This window comes from Acinonyx jubatus, chromosome E3, assembly GCF_027475565.1.
Source record: "Acinonyx jubatus isolate Ajub_Pintada_27869175 chromosome E3, VMU_Ajub_asm_v1.0, whole genome shotgun sequence".
Taxonomy (NCBI): Eukaryota; Metazoa; Chordata; class Mammalia; order Carnivora; family Felidae; genus Acinonyx; species Acinonyx jubatus.
The window spans coordinates 31,790,778-31,813,940 of NC_069398.1; the positions used below are offsets into that span (position 1 = coordinate 31,790,778).

The following is a 23,163-nucleotide window of genomic DNA, read 5'->3' on the forward strand; positions in this document are numbered from 1 at the left end:
TAGAAGCCCTCATTGCCACACATCTCTCCTTTCTCAACCTCTTCTTTCCCAGGTGTCTCAGTTTGCTGCTCACCTTGACTGTTGTTTCTTGCTCCAGCTGGCTATAGCCAGGACTCTTGCGTTTATTTATTTTTATTAAGTTTCTTTATTTTTGAGAGGCAGAGAAAGAGCAAGTGGGGGAGGGGCAGGGAGAGAGGGAGACACAGAATCCGAAGTAGGCTTCAGGCTCTAAGTTGTCAGCACAGAGCCCGATGCAGGGCTCGAACTCACGAACTGTGAGATCATGACCTGAGCTGAAGTCGATGCTCAACCGACTGAGCTACCCAGGCGCCCCTGGACTTGTGCCTTTAAATGCTTTCGGCATGAGCCATCTGGGAGGCTGCCCAGGCCCATGACTGATGTGAGTCCAGGAGACAAGAGGATGCCCCTCGAAACCCTCCTACAGACCTCTGTCCAGTAGGTGAAGCCCACTCTGCAGCTGTTTGAGAACAACCCACTGGCCTGGAATGCAGGCTGTCACCCATTTGGTAGCTGATCTGAGGTGTGGGGGCAGGGGTGGTGGTGGTAGGTGGGCAGGAGAGTCATCTTTCTGGCTGCACAGCTGTGTCCCTGCCTCACCAAGCCTCACCTGATACTTAGAAATGTTGGACCAAGTTCTAGAGTTCTGCAGAAGATGCCAGCTCATTAGTTGTTCCTACTTGGGGGGCGGGGGTGGGGGGGGGTGGCATGGGCAGAGCCCCATTTTCCTCCTCTCTGCCATACCTTCTCATCAGTTCCTGAGCACTTCCTGTTTACTAGTACAGATAAATGTTCCGTGGTTTTATTTTTTCTGATCAGCCTTGGAGTAAACTGTTACTCTAAAGTGTGATATTTAGAAATCAAGATGTGAGCACACATTTTTCTAAAGATAGAAATGCTGCATATTTTATTAGGAACTTAACATTTTAAAACCACATCTTTTATTAGGATTGCTACTGATTGTGCTAGAACTCTTGTTATATTACAGAGGTTTTGAATGGGCTGCCCTTTATTTTCTTCCTGTGACTTACTCTTAAGTCATTAGCATACCACTAGGTTTGGGAAGAACATATATGTTGCAGTTTAGAAGAAATGACTGTGGTTCATTTTTCTGTTGGCTAATTCTGTATCAGTGTTGGATTAGTTGGTAAGAGAGAAGATGACGATCTCATGTACAATTCTAAACTACCAGGCAGGCGGTCCAGGGAAATAGGATAGCTCCAGTCCAGGATGTTCTCTAGAGAAAGGGTCCCCTTTATCTTGTTACTTTTCCATCCCCTAAAAAGGAGTCAGCAAGGTACAGTTCATGGGCCACATTTGGCCTGCTGCCTTTTGGTGCATCCCGTAAGCCAAGATTGGGTTTTACATTTGTCAGTTTTTTTTAAAAAAAATCAAATATTTTATGGCATGTGAAATTCTACAAAATTGAAATTTGTGTCCATACATAAAGGTTTACTGGGACACAGCCAGGCCATCCCCATTGGCTGTGTAGGTGCTGTCACATGTGGAGGCGGGGCTGAGCAGCTGTGAGGGGCTGTACCCACAAAGCCTGAAGTGTTTCCACCCGGCCCTTCCCAGGCCCAGTTGGCCAAGCCCTGTCCTCAGGTATTACCCTTGTCACCATGGTGCTGTCACAGCCCATGGAGGGAGGAGGAGGCAGTGGGGAACAACAGTCCTCTTCAAATATGACTCAGAAGATCACATATCCTCCAGCTCGAATTCTGTGGACCTAAACTTAGTCACCTGGCCACTGCTGGCTGAAGCCGGGGACTCAGCTCTGCAGGGAGGCACACAGCTGAAACTGGGTACAAGGGGGCACCGTGGTGCACTGAGCAATGCAGTCTCTCCCACAAAATGACCTCTGCAACACGGTGCAGATACTCCCAGCTGGGGGCTCCTTCATCCTAGCAAGAACATTTAAAAGTACAGAGTGACAGGGACACCAGCTGCTCTGTAAAGTGTGCAACTCTTGATCTCAGGGTTGTGAGTTCAAGCCCCACGTTGGGCATGGAGTCTACCTAAAAAAAGAAAAAAGTTAAAGTACGGAGGAACCAACAAATGGAGCAGCCACGACAACTTTATTGGAAGTTGGGTTGGGTTGAAGTTGCCAGAAAAGACACAGGCATCATTTAGGCACCCGAGCCGTGAAACTCTGGCTAAAACTAAACAGCATAAAACGATGAGGAGTTTTACTTCTCAGGTCCTTTAATTTTTGTTTTAATGTTTCTGGAGGAGTCCTGGGGAACAGTGTTTATCATACCACTGGGTTCAAAACATTTATATTCAATGTTGGTTTCTGCATGGAGGCCATTCTGTGCCTGATTTTTCTCTTCATTTCAAACTCTGATTCTGTTCTCTTCTCACAGCCATTCATGCTGGTCGGTTTATGACCTTAACCACATTCCATTGTAACGTATATGGGTGTGTGTGTGTGATGTTAATGAATACAAATATTTAGTTGCCGAAATCCCTTTTCATTTTTAAAGTTCATATCCATGTTTTATCAAATGTATTATGCACGCCACTGCTTGATCAGCGTTTTATTACCTCTTCTGGTGACCCGGACATCTCAAACATCCTGTTGACAGAATTCCCTGTACACATCCACGCGTGTACAGAATTTCTTGGGGATGGATAAATGTGTTAGCAGTGCCACTGCATGAGAAGGCACATCCATGAATTTTAAAGATTTTTTATTTTTATTAAATGTTTATTTTGACAGAGAAAGTTCCATAACTTTGTTAGCTGCACAGAGAGTGTGTGTGCAAGCGGGAGAGGGGCAGAGAGAGAGCGGGAGAGAATCCCGAGCAGACTCCGTGCTGTCAGTGCAGAGCCCGATGCGGAGCTCGAACTCCTGAACCATGAGATCATGAGCTGAAATCAAGAGTCGGACGCTCAACTGACTGAGCTGCCCAAGTGCCCCCACATACATGAATTTTAAAAGGTATTTCCAGGTCAGTTTACCCACTCCCACGGTATACAAATATTACCAATCACCATTCACATCCTTACCAGTATTTATTATACATCACTGTCATTTTTTCCATTCTGATCAGTGTAACTTGTTTTAACTTGTGCATTCTAATGACTGATGACTCCAAGCACCGTCGTATCCCTTCTTGTGGATGTGCTGCCCTTTTCTTGCCACTTTACTGGATCTCATTTGTTGTAGTTACCGGTCTTGCCTTAGGTTAAGACAGTATTTTGCTTTACAGACCTGAGATTTTCTGGATCTTTCCCTCTGGCATCACAAAAGCCTCTCTTAATTTCATTCTTTTTTTAATTCTGAGAAACTTTTAATTCATGGGTTTTCTTCCCATCTTGTCTTTTTGAGAACCCCAGGATATGGGTGTTCTACCATCCTCTCTCTTTTATTTTTCACATTGTATCTCTTTCTTCTTTCTGGCGTCGAGGGCGAAATCATTTGCCGTCGTCACTCAGCCCACTAACTGGCTTTTTGGCTGCATCCACTCTGCAGTTAAACTCATCTAGTGAAGCATTTACTTCATGCCATTTATTGATGCCCTTTCCCCTTTCCCCCACCTCTTTTGGGATAACTGTTCCTGCTTCATATAACCAATACACTTTTCTCAAGGGATGTCTAGTAAGACAATTTTGAAATCTGGATTTCTACATCCCACTAGTGGTGGAGACATATGGTGTGCTCTTGGTAAACTCCTTAACTTGTCTTCTCCCGGCATTTATTCTTGCTGAGGTGTCTGGAGATCTCGGCAAATGGAAGGAGCTGGGCAAAGGCCTAACCCCTATTGCTGTTCCTCAGGGTGGCCTCAGCAGACGTATGTGTTACAGAAGAGAAAGCCCGCCACCAGCTAGGAGGAACCCCCTCTTGGCACATTACATGATCACCAGAAGGTCCTCCTTCATCCGGAAAAACGTGCCTACTTATGGTAAGGACATGGCTGTGGAACGAGGAGGGGATGATGCAGCTCACACTGTGTCTGTCGCGTCCACCCCTCATCTCAGCTGGATGGGGCTGACGCACCTGCTTTCGGTCTCACGAAGGACCGTGGTGGGCAGTGATGTGCTTGGGACACTACAGTGGAGAGCAGTGTCGTGTAGTCCCCGAGTTCCCCTTGGCACCAGCCTCCCTACTGTCTCTGGCTGCTCACACCTCCCTGCCGAGAGCCACATCTGCCCCCAGGGCACCCCTGCAGTCCCTGGACGTGTGAACTGCTTGGGCTTCTCTGGCACCCCAGAGTTGGGCTTGGGAAACAAGTCGGCAGCCCATGCTACTTCGTCAGTTTGGCAGGAATCACGGACTTTGAATTCAGGGAAGGGAAACACCGTTGGTTTGTGATGTCAACTCTGTGAGAAGGAAAAGGAATTTCCTTGTTTTGTTTCACTGCAGACAGCCTGCAAAGCTGGCAGTTAGCTGGGCCACAACCGGTGGACTGTACATTCTTCTCTGGGGAGCCTGGATGGACAGTGCCACCAAGCTCACTGACCTGGAACAAAGAAGCGGGTGACTTGGGGGACTCCGAGGGGATAGGGCCTTGGTGTTAAAACTACGTCTTCATTTTGATCCACGTGAGAAGGAGTCAGTAAGCCACTGCTTCACTAACTCGAGGAGGATACAGAATATTGGGGGATCTCACGTGTCCACGGCCAGGAAGGGTCTGCCTTCTGCTCAGCCCCTGGAAACCCCTCTCAGAGTTCATGATCTGCTCACACCCCAAATTATGAGGTCACTGGTACAACACCCAGGAGCTCCTGCCCCCCAACTCACCCCCAAGTCTTTCAGTCCCCCCTTCAGTCCTTACTGCAGCACAGGGAGGCTCAAGTCCCTCTAGTGCTTTCTTTATGAACTCGGGCCTGTGTTACCTTACACACTTGCCAGGGACAGTTAAAAACTTTTCATATATTGTATTCCGTCAAGTCTAAAACCATGATTTTACGTGCCTCTAGAGAAGAAAAACAGTGGCATTAAAGAACATGCCACTGATCTTACTTTCAGAGATGTAATAATATGAGAGCACGGACATGTTTGAAACTGAACAGATCACACCGCTCCATCATCAGAGAGGCAGTCCGGGACCACTTATGTATACCAGGCTCTTTCATGCGTAGGCACTCGGTAAGAAGAATGTGGTGAACCACTGAAACTTTTTGAGTATTTTACTTAAAATGCATACTGTGTATTTAAAGCTATAATGACAAACTACGGTGGGAATCTTTGTAGGTATCATTTCCACAAATACACCATGAGTATATTTTCCTACACAAAACTATACAACCTACCAGACTTTTCATTCCTGCTATGTAGCATACTCACGATTATCTAGAAGAATGTGGAGAGAAAGTGCTAAGCAACAAAAACAGGTGGCACGAGTGATTGAAATACACAGAAAATATGGCATTTCATCTCAGCCGTAAGGGGTCAATTATTCAAATAGAGGCTATTCGGCTAATCACTGGAAAGCAAAGGTCCTTACCCTCCACACCTATGTTGTCAACTCACACTATAGCGATGATCCATGGATAACATAAATTAACCTAAACAAAATTTGTCATGCATTGTAAAAAGGAAGGTATACCTGACACTTTATCAGGCTCTAAAGGTTCTTAGGTCAATGATGTAACAATTCAAGGAAACGTACATTTAATTGTTTCAAGTTGATTTGTAGTGCTCAAACTATTTACATCCAAATTTACAGAAAGTTAAGATAAAGCTCTCTATCAGTACTTACTTCTAAATAGATGATTTACCTAAAGTCCACTTCTCAATTGCATAATTCCTACAAAGGTATAACTTTGTATCTTCAGTTATGGCTAACAGAGCAACCAAAATCAACTGGCATAAAAGTAAATTTAGTCTACTACAGAAGAGACAGTCCAGAGGTGGCCCAGCTACATGGCTGGTTGGTTCAGTGGCTCAACGTCATCATCTAGGTCCCAGGTTCTCCTGATATTTCTGCTCGGCCATGCTTAAATTATAATCCGTATTTGAAAGACACAACCAGGCATCCCATGCAGAGAAGGCAACGTTCGACAGAAGACTCTACTTCACCCTGCATGATTCATCCCTTGAATCTTTGAAGGAATGTTTTCCAGAGATAACCTGTCAGATCTCTCCTTTGTTCATCTGCACAGAACTGGGTCCTGTGACCACTCTAAACCAATGGCTGGCAATGAGAAAAGGATTACCATTATTAACTGAAACTAGTCAGGATCTATCCCTCATTCCATGAGGAGGAATGGATACCCAAACTCCGCCAGCAAACAGTAAGAAGTGAGTGACGAGGGTCGTTCACCAACGTCTGCCACAAACCCGTATGAAGAGTTCTTCATTCATTCAGGAAGGAGTAGAGCACAATATTTAAAAACATTATTATATCAAGTAAAAATACAGATAATTACTAAGTTACACAGTATGTGTGCTCTGCACACTTACACATATGTAGGCATCCGAACTAAAAAAATAATAGAACAGATCGAAAAAAAAAAATTAGTACAAATGGAAATACTTTAAGTCTTTCTGTTTAACTGTAGAGAACGCAACGAGTGCTATAGGAAACTTACTACTGGAAACTTCTGGCATTAACAAAATTATCTATATGGTTTTCTATTTTATGCATAGATTTCTATCTCTTGCTGACTCAGGTAAAGTTGAACACATTACAAAAACATTAGCTTCTTTATAGACGATTTAGTTCATTGACAGGGAAGAGTGGGAGAAGCAGTGTACTTCATACACGATCAGATACGAGTTCAGTGACAGTATTAGGGTACTAATGTGGTGGAGCAGTTTCAAATGGATAATCTTACCATGTCTTACAAATTATTCTACTAAGGTTACAATGGCTTTTCAAACATGATTCAAATGAACATACAATTCCTGTAATGGAGCATCCTAAAAACAAGTGGACAAACAAACTTAAAAACTCCTCAAAAACGTAAGTCCTACATTCCCAGGAACACTCACGTATGAGTGTCAGTTGTGATGCTACAGTCTTGATCACTACCTGCTGATCTGACAGCTTCTGTTTGCACAAGTATCTTTACTCACAACAGTTATTCAAGTTCCAAGAAGCTTGTTACTACATCACAAACATTTAATATTAATAATTTCCAAAGGAGTATGTTTTCCACCTTCGTTAAATTGAGAGATTTTCCCTTGGTATGAATTCCCTGATATGTAAAACAGTTTGAGTCCACGGTGAAGTTCATACACATCCTACATATTTATAAATGTTTACTTCCGTACAGTCTGGTATCCGACGAGTCCTTGTTACAACTGTGGTCTTGTTACAACTGTGGTCTCTACCCTGTGAACTCTCAGATTTCAAGTCTGACTAACACAAAGGCTCATTCGTGTGCATCACCCGTGTGAACTCTGAGGGACGACGGCAGGAGCTGCCCGCTCACCACGCTGAGAGGGTTCTCGGACTTCAGAGAAGCCTTCCCACATCCAGTACGTTCACACTCCCTCTCCTGTGAATTCTCTGATGGCTATTGAAGGCTGACTTGTGGTAGAATTTTTTCCCACACTCGTTACATTCGTAGGGCTTCTCTCCAGAATGAGTCCTGTAGTGCACAGTGAGGTAGGACATCCGAGAGAAGGCTTTTCCACATTCGTTACATTCAAAGGGCTTCTCTCCCGAGTGGATGCGATGGTGGATGGTGAGATAGGACATCTGGGAGAAGAACTTCCCACATTCGTAACACTCATAGGCTTTCTCTCCCGTGTGTGTCCTCTGATGTCTATTAAGGGCTGAATTCTGGCAGAAGGTTTTCCCACACTCGTTACATTCATACGGTTTCTCTCCTGAATGGATCCGATGGTGGATGGTGAGGTACGACATCTGAGAGAAGAACTTCCCACATATGTAACACTCGTAGGGCTTCTCTCCTTTATGGATTCTCCGGTGCCTGCAAAGGGCCGAGTTCTGGTAGAAGGTCTTCCCACACTCGTTACATTCGTAGGGCTTCACTCCTGAATGAGTCCTGTGGTGGATGGTGAGGTACGACAGCTGAGAGAAGAGCTTCCCGCACTCGTTACATTCGTAGGGCTTCTCCCCGGTGTGTACTCGTTGATGCCGCATGAGGGCGGAGTTCAGGTAAAAGGTCTTCCCGCACTCATTACATTCGTAGGGCTTCTCTCCCGAGTGAGTCCTGTAGTGCACGGTGAGATAGGACAGCCGAGAGAAGAACTTCCCGCACTCGTTACATTCGTAGGGCTTCTCCCCGGTGTGCGTGCGCTGGTGTGTGGTGAGAGTAGACTTGCGGCAGAAGCACTTCCCGCACTCGTTACACTTATAGAGTTTCACGCCCGTGTGAATCTTCTGGTGGTCGTTCAGTGCTGACTTCTGGGAGAAGGTTTTCCCACAGTCGTGACAGACGTAGGGTCTCTCTCCTGAATGTGTTCTCTGGTGCTGTGTGAGGTGGGTCTTCTGGCAGAAGGATTTCCCACAGTAACTACATTCGTAGGGCTTCTCTCCTGAGTGAGTTCTCTGATGCTGAATGAGGTGCAACTTCTGGTAGAAGGTTTTCCCACATTCATTACATTCGTAGGGCTTCTCCCCTGTGTGTGTGCGCTGATGGACGGTGAGGGTTCCCTTCTGGCAGAAGGATTTCCCACACTGATTACATTCATAAGGTTTCTCTCCTGTGTGAGTCCTCTGGTGTATGATAAACTTTGACTTTTTACAGAAGGATTTCCCACATGCACTGCATTCGTAGGGCTTCATTTCCATGTGAGACCTCTGGTGTACACTGAGGTTGGACATTTGAAGAAAGGCTATTTCGGATTCATTCCACTTATAGGGCTTCTCCTCCATATGGTTAGCAAAACCTGGATCCTTCTGAAAGGCTTTCTGGCATTCAATATATTCGAAGGGTTTCCCCAAAATATGAATGTTCTGATAAATACTTTCTTCGTTTAGACTATAAGCTCCCCCACTTTGATTAAATTCATAAGATTGGTCTCCTGGATGAGTTTTCTCAAGCTTCACACGGGGAAACGGTTTCCCACACGCACCACATTCATCAGGCTTCCTTCTTGCATAGCTGCCATCACTACTGATATATTCTGAAATGGACTTCAAACTCTTTTCACATGAGCCACACTTATAGGACATTTTCCTTGAAGGAATGGGGTTCGTTTCCACATTTAAAGTCTTACCGAGAACATTACCTCTCTCTTCAGTCGGGGTTTTGTTGAGGGACACAGCTTGCCTTGAATGTTTGTCTTCATTCTCCTGGACCCTTTCAACCAGGTCATCGGCTTTCCAGACTTCTTCTAAAAAGAGGCAAAATTAACAACATTTCGTGTATCTCCTACATTAAGACATGGAATGTGACTTACATGCAAGCATTTCATCGTGGTGTAGATGCCAGCTCCATGGGCAGATGTAAATATTTCCAAGTGTACTTCTTTTCCCTACCCTCATGGTTTGGGGTAAACACATGCATGCATGCGCACATACACACATACCTCTGAGGTCAGGAAAGGGGAAAAGCTCAGGCACCTTTGATCTTTGCTGCTTTATAAGGTTTTGTTCAAAACTGGGTAGAGAAGGTGAAATGTAAACACAGAGCAGGGATGGGAAGACAAGGGATGGTGGATGAGCAGCTGACAGGCAGATATGAAAGGACTCACAGCAAACGGGGATGAATGAGGAGTGCTACCAGGCAAGCTGGGGTGCACAGATGCCTCAGGAAGCAGTGGGGGAGGGGAGGAGCCCAGCACTTTGTGCCACACCGTTTCCCATCAAGTTGGGGGAGATGATCACAGGCTCAGGCACCATCGCTTCTTACTGAGATTTCTGTGACAGCATTTTGACCAGCCTAGATCCTTCCACACTACTTTCTTTCATTTCAGCTTCCACACAGTGGGGCCAAATCAGCGTGTGCCCAAACCTCCTTGTGTTTAGAGTAACATCCCTCTGGTTCTGTTTCACTTGAAAGGCGAGTCCCAGGAACTCGGAGCATGCCAGCCCTTCAGAAGTTTAAGATTTCATAAACACTCTATTGATACTATGATTTACACTGAACTGATTCTGACCATGAAACTCTATTTGTTCTTACTTGGACGGTGCAGCATGCACTGTGGCTGGGTGACCAGCAAGTACTTAAGTCACCTATGATTCAGGATCATCCAGGGGTGAGACGGAGACAACGGTACCTACTTTATCAGGCTGCCGTGAGATTACATACATAAACTCATAAAGTGCTCAGAACAGCATCTGGCACAAAACACATGCTCTGTGAGTTTCACAACTATTTTTCCCATTTTCAGACTCCTGGCGATTCCCTTAAACTAGTCTTGCCTCTGACATACCACACTGTCCCTTAATTCTGAATGTGAATAGGGTTCGCCACTCGTGACTTTCATTTGGTTTCATTTACAAACCTTAAAAATCAGATTCCCCAAACTGTTCCTAAAACAGTGACCTTTATTTTTACTTATCTTAACAAGTTTTTGGATGAACTTGACGGCCGTGCTTGCTGTCATCTACATCAAATGAAACCGTACCAGCCTTGTCCTCCAAAACCTACAATTCCCTGAGTGCACTGCCAAAACATCAACAGGTAAAACGAGGGAAAAAGTCTGACAGAGAATACTTTTTTCCCGGATTCACAGTGTGATTCCACCCTGGGTTTCTACCAGCCTATGAAGAAGAATTTCTGCCCCAGGTAAACCAAGCTATTTGCTAGACAAGAGGTGGCAGAGGACCCATCCCAGGGCAGTTAGGTGTGGGGGAGGGGGCCTGACCCTCCGTCCCAGGCACCATGTGCTTCTGAGACAGCTATGGTGTGCCAACAGTGCCCAGCTCCTTTCAACCACAAGTCTCAGCTTCTATTGCTTTATTCAGTCTGCTTGGCTTCCAGCCTTGATCTACTCAAGACCTGTCTTTCAGAGAGTTCCATGCTTTAAAAAAACAAACATCGGGGCGCCTGGGTGGCTCAGTTGGTTAAGCATCTGACTTAAGCTCAGGTCATGATCTCGTGGTTGGTGGGTTCGAGCCCCACGTCGGGCTCTGTGCTGACAGCTCAGAGCCTGGAGTCTGCTTCCGATTCTGTGTCTCCCTCTCTCTGACCCTCTGTCGCTCAGGCTGTCTCTGTCTCTCAAAAATGAATAAACATTAAAAAAAATTTTTTTTAATAAAACAAGCAAAATCTTCTCAAGTCCCTTCTCACCTCAATTAGATCCATTTCCCCTTAAAGTTGAAAATAACTACTCCCCATAGAAGGGCTTAAGCACGGTGGTTCAGCCTGGAACATCAACATTCCACGTGAAATGCTGAGGGTCTCTTTGTTTCTTTTAAGTAGGCTCTGTGCCCAGTGTGGGGCTTGAACTCATGAACCTGAGATTAAGAGTCGTGTGCTCTACTGACTGAGTCAGCCAAGCGCCCCTGAAATGCGAGTTGTAAATTATACCACACAACTCTCTTTTCTTAACCAAATCCTGTCTCTTAGAAAGTATGACTACTCACTATTTCCTTTGAACCCCTGAACTGAAATCAGAGCTGTTGCTTTTGATCTGAAACCTCTGGGTATCTTTCAAGCACCTGCAGAATAAATGGGGATGTGACCCAGGTATGAATATTTAGCACCGCTTATCAATTACTTCTCAATAGATGGACAAGAAAGTTCTTTCACCTACTGGACTCCACACATACTCAATGTGGACTACACGTTACATACTTTGGCAAGGAGAACATACCCTTTTCTTTATAGGATTATAATTTGGGAAAGAAAGAAGTCAAGCAAAATATATATAATATCAAGTAAGATTACTTGATCAGACCTAACTTTTTTCAAGGTATGGCCCTGAGGCAGAGTCACCTTGAGACAAGGAAGAGACCGAAATAATAATAAGAGCTGGAAGGAAAAGCTTCAAGGAGGGGCAGAAAACCTGGGCCCTGTGCTCAGTTATCTGGAAGAATGTGCTGTTATCTGGCAAACAGAGCACTCCCCTCCGAATTAAAGCAACAGGGACAATAACCACATGAACAGAAGACATTTAGGAGGATCCAGTGGATTTAGCAAGAGTTCTGGGAAACAACAGAAAATTAATTTTCCAGGTACCACAGGGAAGACGAGGAATTTACACTTCCTTTCAGTAGCAGCAGGGAAACCCCTGAAGGCTCATCCTGGAAGACCAGTGATAAGATCAACTGGAAATTTCCAGGAATGCATCTTGCAAGTGCACGTAGCACGAGGGACTTGGCTGCTACCACAGGAGATTGGACAGGAGGACAGGAATGGTAAAGCATAAAACAAACAGGCAAACAACAACCCTAATGGCAGGAGAAGCCCTTTGAAGAACTCAGGAAGCAGAACCCAGCAAAGGGGGAAGCAGAGCCTTCAGAAACATTTCTGGAGCGTGGAGGGAAAAGAATCATAACTCATTCCCGTGCACCACACTCACTGAGCACCCACTAGGACGGGACAGCACGGTGAGTAAGGGACAAGATGGACACGCATGTCTGGGGCAGACAGGAGGCCCAGACACTGCTGTCACCCAGCTCAAGAAGGGTTGGATCTCGGGACAGATGAGCAGCACACAGGCGCACCAATGGCAGAGGTGCACCAAAGTCACTGGCTCAGGCACAGGATGGGGGTTTGGAATCTGACCTCAGTAAAGGGAGACACGAAATGGGACAGAGACCTGTCTGAGGCATCTCACAGAAAAGAGGAAGAAGTAAGGAAGGTGGCAAGAAACCTACGAGTCCTGTCAGTTACTTTTTCATGACAGACACGAATGCCTAAAACCTGAAAGAAGCCATGATAACGGGCGACTGCAAATGCCATGGAGCAAGCAAGACCCAAGGCTCAGCAGGGAGAAGGGAGCCACAGGGTCTGGGCTCCGGGGAGAGGCAAAGCACGGAAAAGCTCTGCAAACACAGGTTCTCACGGGGAAGGAGGAAGGCTCCGGGAGTGAGGCTTGGGTAGCTAGAGCACACACACAACTGTCTGTAGTCCCTTCTACAGGCTCAGGACCATGAGAGATTCCTGGGGAAAAACACTTCCGAGTTACCAGTCTCCGCACTGCCTGCACTAACACACCTGGGTAACTGTGTGGTAGGAATTCTCCTTCTACTATCCATGGCTCTTCTCCTTGTTCCAACTTGATGATAACTTCCGGTTTGATAATGTGACAGCCTGTTAATAGAAATGAGAGAGAACTTGAGCCTCACTGCTGGGCTGCCGGGTCTCTCATCGTCAGAACGGTGCTGCCTTATGAGCTGCACCACAATCAGAGCCTTGCACTGGGGAGGTGAAGACCAAAGGCCCTGCCTGGTGCCCAAAACAGACCACTCACATTTGTCCCATCAAATTCAAAGTTACAGTCGGTACATCTGAGGGAAATCCCACGTATCTTAGCAATTGAGAGAGCGGGCTCTCCTCACCCACAGAGACGAGGTGGCTGTAGTTCTCCAGCATCACATCCCGGTAGGTGGTCTTCTGCTCAGGATCCAGATACTGCCACTCCTCCTGGGTGAAGTCCACAGCCACGTCCCTGAATGACACTGGCCCCTGTAATGGTACCATGATCGGAACCAGATGAGGTAGAGAAGGCATACGGGGATAAGAGCTTACCAAACTCACTGGTCAAGTGAACTACAAACACTGTTATCTCCTTTATCATGGAAAGAAAATAAATCAGAAATACACTAGGATGAACTCATTCAGTAGTCACCAAAAAAAGAAAATACCATCTTGCACTGTGAGCCATGGACAGTCCTGGCTGCTGGGGACACGAAGACCAGCAGACACAGCCCCTGTGCCAAGGGGCACAGGCCTGAGAGGCACTCAGAGAAATGCAGGGTACGCTTTGCTCCTCCTTTTTGCTTCCAGAACATTACTGATGTTGGATCTCCTTTGACCTCCCCTGCTGACTGCCTTCTGTCTCCTTTGCTGGCTCCCCTGTTCTCCAAGACATCCTGAAGTTAGAGGGCCTGGGACTCCGTCTTTGGTCTTTTACACTTTGCTATCTGCAACCTGCTGTGAGTATGTCAGCGTTTCACAAACCTTTACCACCAGGCCAGACCTCTCTCCTAAATTCTAGACACGTGTCCCAGATCCAAACTCAACAGCCTGAAATTCAACCACTGTTCTCAGTCAACCTGATCCTCCTGTGCATGGAAGGAGCTGATCTGTGATATTTGCCACAACTGGCAAAGGAAGAAGCCAGGCAACACACATCCTTGTTGTGTGTGTGTGTGTGTTTTTTTTTTAATGTTTTTTATTTATTTTGAGAGACAGAGAAAGTAAGTGAGCAGGGGAAGGGGAGAGGGAGAGGGAGAGAGAATCCCAAGCAGGCTCCATGCTGTCAGCACAGAGCCCGATGTGGGGCTCAATCTCACAAACTGTGAGATCTTGACCTGAGCCGAAATCAAGAGTCAGATGCTCAACCAACTGAGCCTCGCAGGCACCCTGTGAGTTGTGTATTTTATCGCAAGGTATGTCTAGCAGGCCTGACCATGGCTGCCACGTAAACTGTCAGTGATAGCCTGTTCAATTGTCCCTAATTCCTAGCTGGGAAGCCCAGAAGGAATCCCCTTTCTGCCCATTTACACATTCCAGGGAAGCCGGAGCTTGGTCCCAAGGAGGGGCAAACAGACCCAGAGACTGCCCAAGCCAAACCTTTAAATATGGATCTTCTGAATAAACTGTTCCCACTCAAATACACCAGTTATTACAACCATCCCTCAGTATCACTAATTCTGAGATAAAGGTAACAATGGTACCTGTCAAGTATCATAATACCAGTATCAAAAGGGCTAATCCATGGAAAGACCTGAACTAAGTTCTCTGGACATAATGACACCTCAGGTTACTGTTGATTATCCATTATGTATCTTATCGCTCTTTCCAAATAAGGACAAAAATTAACCAGAAAACACAGAAATAAATTTAAACAACTAAAGCCAATGAGGCTGTCAGATTTATGCAGTTGCCAAGGAGGGATTATAAAACAGTGCCAGTACATTAAAAGCAAAAAGGCTCCAGTGATCTGGCAAGGCATGTAAGGAGTGGTGTGGAAGGGGAAGGCTGTGTCCTGCTCAGGGGCCATTTGAGAGAATGACAAACTCCTGACATTGACTGAAAAATCTAAAATATTTAACACGTAACGATCAAAGAGTGCAGGACACATGCTGTTGGCAAGATTCCCTGAGACACCTGGTCACCTGAACCTGTTATTCTCCCAGGCTCCAGGTACGGGGACACCAGGGACCAGGTAAAGGTGTTCAGGTCCGAGCACCAACTGCTGACAGGGCACTGGGTGCTGTAAGAGGTGGTTCCCACCCAGGCCAGACTAATCTGTGTGCAGAACTGCCCAGGCCCGGTCTGTGAGGAGACAGTCCTGGAGATACAGTAAGGAGGTATTCCAGAAGCTCTGCCCGGCCTTCATTCAGACACCTCCAGCCACAACTGCAGCCGCCCTCATGAAGATCGGCATCCAGAAGTTCACGTGTCAAAAGTTATTACCAAAAGCAAAAGAGCAAGGGATTGAAACAGGACGTAGTTTCATTTCAATGAATAAATAGAACAATGTACATCTTATTCTAACTTCTGGCTTTGCATGTGTAATTTCACAAAATGTGCAATTTGCGCGGACTTTTTTAATGCTTGCATTTTGGTCTTATTGGGGGGGAAGCACACTAAGAAAAAAATTACAATTTTTGTTGTTTGTAATGCACGTAAAATAACTGCAGTGATGCTCCTTAAAAAAGAGCCTTATCGTGAATGTTCCAAACTGAATTTTTTCTTTGTGACGGGTTTGAGTAGTTTGCCCAAGTTCACGTTTATGTGCAAAGGGAGAAAACTACACTGTTCTTTCCCCAGCTTCAAGCAAGCAGCTTTACAAAAGCACTTTAAACTCAAGGAAAATGGGTTTCAGAAAACCTGGTTAACAAATTAAGAAACCAGTCAGAACTGCATTTAGGGATTTTAGGTCAGTTTCAAAAGGGAACAACCTTTGCTGTCTTAACACTCAGTACAGCTCATATTCCAGAGATGGCTTTGTAATCAAGAATGCAGGGCTGGCTACAGAGTTTCACACAAGCCAGACCGTCAGACATGAGGGTAAGAACACCCTATGAACATCTCAAGCTGCCATGTTGTCAGAAGGTTTCTGATGCAGACAGTGCTGCTCTCTCCCCTGGTGTGGGGGAGGGAGAACAGGTTTTCTTTACCTTTCTGAGACTCCTTTCAGCAGTGGCTAGAAGGGCACAGCACTGGCATTCCATCAGTAAAGACTGACAGAGAAAGAGACCCCCTCAGAGGATTGCAGACAAAGACCCAAGTGCAAAATGACTTTACAAGGGGCCCTTGTGTGTCACAGCCACCTCTGCATGTCACAGAGCTCACATGCCTTGCTGGGGCCCAAACAACAGAGAACAGCGAGAGCCTACTGGGGCGGGAAGACTGCAGTCCAAGGGTCCCCACTGAGCCAGACTCCTCTTGAACATCCAGGAAAAAGAAAGACATTCTCAGACATGTGAGGCCTGCAGAGTCAGGAAGTCAGTACACCAGTCCGCGGCCTGTCCAAGGACAGCAACTGCGGCCGTCATCCAGAGCCAGGAGAGGAAAACCAAGAACGCACAGAAATAAGAGGGAAACACCATGAAGTCCTCCCCACTCACCACCGTGGACCGTCTACTAACGAAGTGGCAGCTCCAGTGCTGACTGCTGAGGGCGCTCTGGAACTAGGAGTCCTACCCACACAAATTTTGAGAAATTTAAAAAATGTACAGTATTCAACTCGTCAAAATGAAAACATTAGAGGACTATATAGTAAGGCCGGAAAATAAAGTAAAAAGACAAATAAGCTCGGAAGAAAATGTTTACTAACATGATCCAAACAGACAAAATGTGAAACAATTAAGACTCCTTTGTAAGTCAAGAAGAAAAGCACAACAAACAAGATAGTATAGGGACAGAGAGACTAGCAGTGGATGTGAACAGGCATTTCACATAAAACCAGAAACAGACCAGTCTGAAAAAGCTACAGGCTGTATGACTCCCAACAGTAGCTGGCCACTGACTGATGCGGGGGTGAGGGACACTGACCACCCCCACCCCCAAAGTTGAAAGTCCACATATAACTTTGGACTTCTGCCAAACTAACTACTAATGGCATGCTGCTGACCAGAAGCCTTACTGATAACCTCAAGAGTCGATTAACACGTGTTTTTTACATTATGTGAATGCAGACTGCATTTTTACAACAAAAAAATACAGAAAATATCAAGAAAATCATGAGGAAGATACCTGTATGGTCCCATGCTGTACCTATTGAAAAATATCCATGGATAAGCAAACCCAAACAGTTCAGACCCGTGTTCGGCAAAGGTCACCTGTATGTGAAATCCTGAGAAGGGCAAAACCATACATACAGCGTAGAGGCTCGTAATTGCCAGAGACTGGGGGAGGAAAGAATGAACATGTGGTGCCCAGGGAACTTTCAGGGCAGTAAACCTGTTCTGTATGATATTGTCACAGTGGACATACGCCATCTTACAGACGTCAAAACCTGAACCATACAAGGAGCAAACTAACATCAACTCTGGACTTCAGATAATAATGTATCAACACTGGCCCATCCACTGAAACAGTGTACCACACTAATGTAAGATGTTAATAACAAGGGAATCTGAGACATGGAGGAGTGATGGGATCTCTGTACTGTCTGCTTAATTTTCAGATGAACCTAAACTGCTCTAAAAATGACCTACTGTGGGACGCCTGGTGGCTCACTTGGTTGAGCGTCCGACTCTTGATTTCAGCTCAGGTCATGACCCCAGGGTCATAGGATTAAGCCCTATGTCGGGGCTCAACGTGGAGCCTGCTAGACCTTCTCTCTCTCTCTTTCTCTCTCTCTCTCTTTACCCCTCTCCCCTGCTAGAGCTCCCTCGCTCGCTCTCTCTCTTTCTCTAAAACAAACAAAAAAAGAATATAACAAGAATATGAACAAGCAAATGTGGTAACAGAGAACGAAGAAAGAGATTAGAAAGAATCCCATTTTTCTGGATTCAGTGACATGCTGCTCAGTAGAACAAAGAGCCGACAGGGACGAGAACAGAAGGCATAGGTGGGGGCTACAAATAATTACTATTAACCTGAGGTGTCCTTTGGACAACCTCCATGGAAACGCTGGTAGGTGGCTGGGCAGAGGCATCTGGTCCATGTGGAAGAATGGACAGAGTGGGCAGTTCAGAGCACAGGAGGTTAAGTCAGACAGGTATAAAGGTCGTGAGCCAGGGATGGAAAAAACAGCACATGAACAGGGCAGATCAGTCAGGAAGAGAGTAGAAGAGGTTTGTCATAGAACCAACAGAGCAGACCTTGAAGATGGAAAGCCAGCAGAGCAGTCCAAGGCAAGGACTGGCAAATCGCTGGCTTTGTACATTAGCTCATGGGTAACCTTAACTGGGGCAGGTTCTGGGGACAGGCAGGGACAGAACCAAGACTGCAGGAGAAAACATGAATAGGAACTAAGCAATCTTTGACAGAAACATGACAGCACAGTCTGAGATGCACACCAGATAGGCTAGCATAGAAAAATATTTAGCAAGACTTACTGGAGGGTGAGAAGGCCATTCCTCCAGAGTATCCTCATTTTACCCCTGGATCAAGCAGTAAAAACAATGTATCTATGGAATGATGTTGTAGTTTCCAGAAAAATTATATGCACTAGGTGATCCCTGGACCAGTATGTCTCAGCTTACAGGAGGCACAAGTAAGGCACCAACAGCCGTGGTTTAGGGGCTGCCATTTAGGGAGCCTGGTCACAATTAAAGTGAGATGGTCAAAGAAACTGCAAAACCCTTGAGAAAACAAACCTGTTTCTCAACAGGTCAGTGTCAGTCCAGTAACGAATGGCATTTGTCATTTTTTTCAATGAATGTCAAGCAGACCAAGGAGGCCCTGCACTTTGGCTTTCAAGGCTCTGAAGGATCATGCTATCTACACATGTGAACACGACAGAAATGCTTGCTGCCACTCTGGTACTCCGTGTCTGACCAATCATATCTCTTTTCTATCTCTACCTTCCCCTTTAAAGTCTAAACTACTCATCTCCTAGGGGATATTATAAAAGGAAGTGGGAAATAAATACATTAAACAGAAACACTTACCACAGATCTACTCATCTTCTGCTCCTCTTGTAAAAACATGGGCAACAGTGAAAGTAGGGGCAGACCTGGGGAAAGAAAAGAGAAGCAATGAAGGTGTATGTGCTCTCCACTGCCAAGAAAGTGCTCTCCTGGAAAGTTCCATGGAAGAAACCTGTGGGGGAACTGTCCCTTTAAATCTTCAGACGTTAACTGGAAGAATAAGGAGGGAGCACCCACCTGTCTGCAACTGGCACCTGACTATGTGGTCACTGAGTGGATGTGTTTCTCATTAGAGAATGAACACTGTATCCTATTGAGATAAACCTCCATCACTCAAAAGAAGATACAAAAAGAAATTCTGTTACAGTCATCTATTTTCTAGCCATGCTTTTAACTACTTAAGATCAGAACAGGATGCAGGATGGTCTGAGTAAAAAGATGTGCACCCGCATGGCTGTCTTTAAATCATCTGTAGACACTTGAACGTGCTACTCAAAAGGATCTTTTGTTAAGAAACTTACTTTGACTTAAAACGTAACAGAGTGGACAGCACATTGGCCGAGGAGTTGAGTCGCATCCACAATCCCACCCATAGACTCGGTCACCCTGCAAGAGCCACCTCCCTTCTCAGGCCCAACCTCCTCCTCTGTCACCCCAGCGGCCGCGGCGGCAGCAGCAGCAAACCCTCGCAGGCTTGTCCTGCACTACACTGGCGGATGCCACAGGGCAGTGCCCAGCGCGGTCGGCACACACTTAGAGCACACAGCACAGGTGCTCAGGGGCGCTTAGAGACCCGCTTGGAAGCCGGAGAGGGCGGCACGCGGAGCAAGGGGTATCGGGACTGGAGAACGGAGCGGACACAGAACGTCCGCAGCCCACGCGGGGACCCCCTGCGCTCCCAGGAAACCTGGGCCCCACGAGTCCCGGGGAGAGCCCATCCCTCCCTGGCCGCCGCTCGCGCCCTCGGTTTGCGGCGCGGCCCACAAGATGCACAACCGCCTGGAGACCCGAAAGCCCACGACCTACCTCGTCGGGACCTGCCGAGCTGCCCCGAGGCTCCCGAGGGCTCCGGAGCTGGCGCGGCGCCTCCCGGGGCCGCCGTTCCCGAGGAGCCGAATCTGGGCCTCCGGGACAAGTTCACTTCGGGCCGAAGACCCTCTCGGGGCCCAAATCGGCCGCCTGGGGCCTCGCCGTACCGCGAGCCTCGGCCGGGACGTCGCGGGTGCAAACGGGCCGGGCCCGATCCCAACGCTCTGCGCCGCCGCCGCCGCCCGCCCGGCCACTCCGGCCCAGCCCGCGGGCTCCGGGGCTCGCGCTTGGGGGTCTCCGCTCGAGACTCCGCCCGGCCCGCACAGCTCTGCGCCCGCTGGGTGCCGGCCCGGACGGACGGCGTGCAGCCCCGCAGGCCCTGGGGTCCTTGCCCGCCTGAGGCCGAAGCCTGGGAAGCACGGCCAGCGGTGACCTGGGCACGGACAGGAAGCTAGAGCGGCGCGGCAGCACTGCGCGTGCGCGAACACGCACACTGGACGAGCTGCACATGCGCAGGACGACGCCGGCGGTGCGCCTGACAGAGCCCACCTCGGGAGCGGGACCAATACCCGGACTCTGTTTCCCGTAAGTCTAAGCGCCCACACGTTAGGGGACGTCTCAGAAATCCCCACCTCATCTAGCGTGCAAGTCGCTGTAAAGGATATGTGGCTGCATGTTACCGGAAAAGCTGAGAGGATGGGAGTAGCTGAAGAGACAGGGGCCCTTGAGTTGCCTGCTGGACCCTCCCTGTGTCACTCCTACCTTTTTCTTTTATAGTTTTCTCAGTGTTTTGTCTTTACAAAGCGACCACCCCTTGTCTGTCACTGAGTCAGTCCTTTCAGACCCCGGAGACAGTTCCTTTTGCCACAGCCACCGTAGCCTAGCTGCTCTGACTCTTCTTTGTTCTTCTTTTTCTACCTGTTCCTGACTTTCCCACCATTGAGAGCCACACATCCTTGTGACATCAGCTCACATTTCCGAAGCAGCTCCCAGATTCTTAGTCCTTCTCAGCCTTCGGTTGCCTCCAGCATCTCCCACTTTCTCAGCTGGTCCACCTCTTTGTCCTCCAAATTTCTTAAGCCTCACCCCCTTCTCAGCGGCGGCGTTGCCCCTCCCACCCCCCACCCCTCTTCAACTGGATCAGTCCTGATCCCAGGTTCTTTAGGTGTCTTGGCTGAAACCATGGTGCTCTGCACCATGCTCTCTGTTTCCCAAACACTCCCGAATCTCACCCTGTCATCAGTTACCTGACCATCTGTTTTCTTGCCTGTTTGTTATTGCTTTATTGTTTGAATCCACTGTCCTGTTTCTTGTGTCTCTTCATTCAGCTGTTTCATTTTAGCGATTTCCTAATCTGCCCTCACCTACCATCCTGCAGAGACCTAGAGCTTCTTAAATATATGTTTTAATTCCTAGGTGTCTCATAAGTTATATCTGTTTCCAAGCTGTTCCTGTCAGACTGTTTCTCCTCTTTGTTTCCATGTCTGGTGAATCTAGTCTTTCTGCTGCCCTCAGTCCATCAACTGCATCCGATGTCTGAATGCTGTCCCTCTCCTAGAGCTTCTGTAATTTGATGCTGTTGTCCTTGTGGCTCTTCTTGCCTTGGTGGTTTCACTTTCTGAAATTGCTCCATGCTTATTAGCTGATCTCACTTACCAGCACTGCACCCCCACCCCACACATTTTTTCTTTGGCCTCTCTTTATTCAGTTGCTCACTGTCATTAGCTGCTTCTATATAGACAACTACATTCATCTCCTAATTTCTCATGTCTCCTAAGATATCCCAAATCCCTGTGAGTACCCCATTATTTCAATCCTTATTTCTTCAGTGTCTCAAATATCTCCCATGATATATCTGTCCTAAAATGTTTACCTTCCCTGACCACCTGAGTTCTGCCAGACCCCTGACCATGGCCAGCGTGTTGTATAAAGAACTTATCTGGTGAACACAAGGGAAGGGAAGCAAAAATAATATAATAACAGGGAGGGGGAAAAACATAAGAGACTCTTACATATGGAGAACAAACAGAGGGTTACTGGAGGGCTTGTGGGAGGGGGGATGGGCTAAATGGGCAAGGGGCATTAAGGAATCTGCTCCTGAAATCATTGTTGCACTATATGCTAATAACGTGGATGTAAATTTAAAAATTAAAAATAAAAAAAAAAAGAATTTATCTTGTCCCTGTCCCTGGTTCCTGGGAGAGAGCCTCTAAATCTTTGGAGTTTCCTGAATGCTAGCAGTGTCTGTTACTCATCATGGGCCTCTTGGACCAAAACTGAGTTTATGCTCACAAGGTGACTCAGGATAGGAGCCAGCCATGCCAGGAAGACCAACAGGGTTGGGGCTTTGAACCACATGATATCAGCTCAGTCTCTGGAGGAAGGCAGGGGGCTGGAGATTGAGTTCAATGTATGGCCAGTGATAGAATTAATCATACTTTGCATAATGAAACCCCAATACAAACTCTGGTCACCAAGGCTCAGGTGAACTTCCTGACTGGTGATATACATCTATGTGCCAGGAGGGTGGTGTGCCCTGGGGACACTGAAGCTTGGTATTTTGGACAGTCCCAGTATTCTCTGGTGCTACCACATCCCTAGATGGTTTCCTCCAATATTCAGGATTCATGTTATTAGCTCTTTCTTCTCCATGCCTATCTGATTTGTCAGCTTTAGCCCCTCTTACCTTCTCGTGCTTCTCACAAAGTTCTCCAAAACTTTGACTTCTTTTCAATTGTTCCTTTTTCATCACAAAGGATCTTCCTTCTACCACAGTAAACTGGAATTGGAGGTTGTGAAAAGGACTCCCCTTATGATTAAAATAATGAACACTGTGTGTGTTCCCTTGCACCTGTGGGTGTGTTTGCCATGGACCATCTCTGGGAATGCATATCTTGCTGAGTCACCTTGCCTTCATTGTGACTTTCAGATCTAGGTCCCCATAGTACTTTCTTCCTTCTTTCTTCCCCATTTCCTCCCTCAGTATCTTCTCCTTGTTTTCCGGCTTTAGAACTCTAGCTCAGGATTT

The 23,163-nt window shown here is 46.8% G+C and overlaps 1 protein-coding gene and 1 non-coding gene across 9 annotated transcripts; one reads left to right on the top strand and one right to left on the bottom strand.

Moving 5' to 3' along the window:
* Positions 1 to 1,406: 1,406 nt before the first annotated feature.
* ZNF12 (zinc finger protein 12) lies at positions 1,407 to 20,610 on the bottom strand. Of its 8 annotated transcripts, XM_027042278.2 has the most exons (5): positions 20,133 to 20,609; positions 19,128 to 19,192; positions 13,395 to 13,521; positions 13,051 to 13,146; positions 2,078 to 9,277 (listed from the first exon to the last, which is right to left on the bottom strand). In XM_027042278.2, the coding sequence occupies exons 2-5, from the start codon at positions 19,164 to 19,166 to the stop codon at positions 7,428 to 7,430; spliced, it is 2,112 nt and encodes a 703-aa protein (XP_026898079.1). In that variant the 5' UTR covers positions 19,167 to 19,192; positions 20,133 to 20,609; the 3' UTR covers positions 2,078 to 7,427. The 8 variants fall into 8 exon arrangements, with proteins under 8 accessions (XP_053069531.1, XP_053069533.1, XP_053069530.1 ...); XM_053213556.1 differs by lacking the exons at positions 19,128 to 19,192; positions 20,133 to 20,609 and adding an exon at positions 1,407 to 2,032 and having other exon boundaries at positions 9,173 to 9,277; positions 13,395 to 18,566; XM_053213558.1 differs by lacking the exons at positions 19,128 to 19,192; positions 20,133 to 20,609 and adding an exon at positions 1,407 to 2,036 and having other exon boundaries at positions 9,173 to 9,277; positions 13,395 to 18,566.
* Positions 10,934 to 11,018, top strand: TRNAL-UAA (transfer RNA leucine (anticodon UAA)). Its single transcript has one exon. It is a non-coding gene; the product is annotated as a tRNA-Leu (tRNA).
* Positions 20,611 to 23,163: the final 2,553 nt, after the last annotated feature.

What these genes read in the sequence shown, in the direction of transcription:
- ZNF12 (XM_053213551.1), bottom strand. Translation starts at nt 13,566, where the DNA reads ATGCCTTCTCTACCTCATCTGGTTCCGATCATGGTACCATTACAGGGG. An exon ending in CAGCCACCTCGTCTCTGTGG is followed by an intron (nt 13,147 to 13,394) that starts GTGAGGAGAGCC and finishes TTCTATTAACAG; the next exon opens with GCTGTCACATTATCAAACCG. An exon ending in CCTACCACACAGTTACCCAG is followed by an intron (nt 9,278 to 13,050) that starts GTGTGTTAGTGC and finishes GCCTCTTTTTAG; the next exon opens with AAGAAGTCTGGAAAGCCGAT.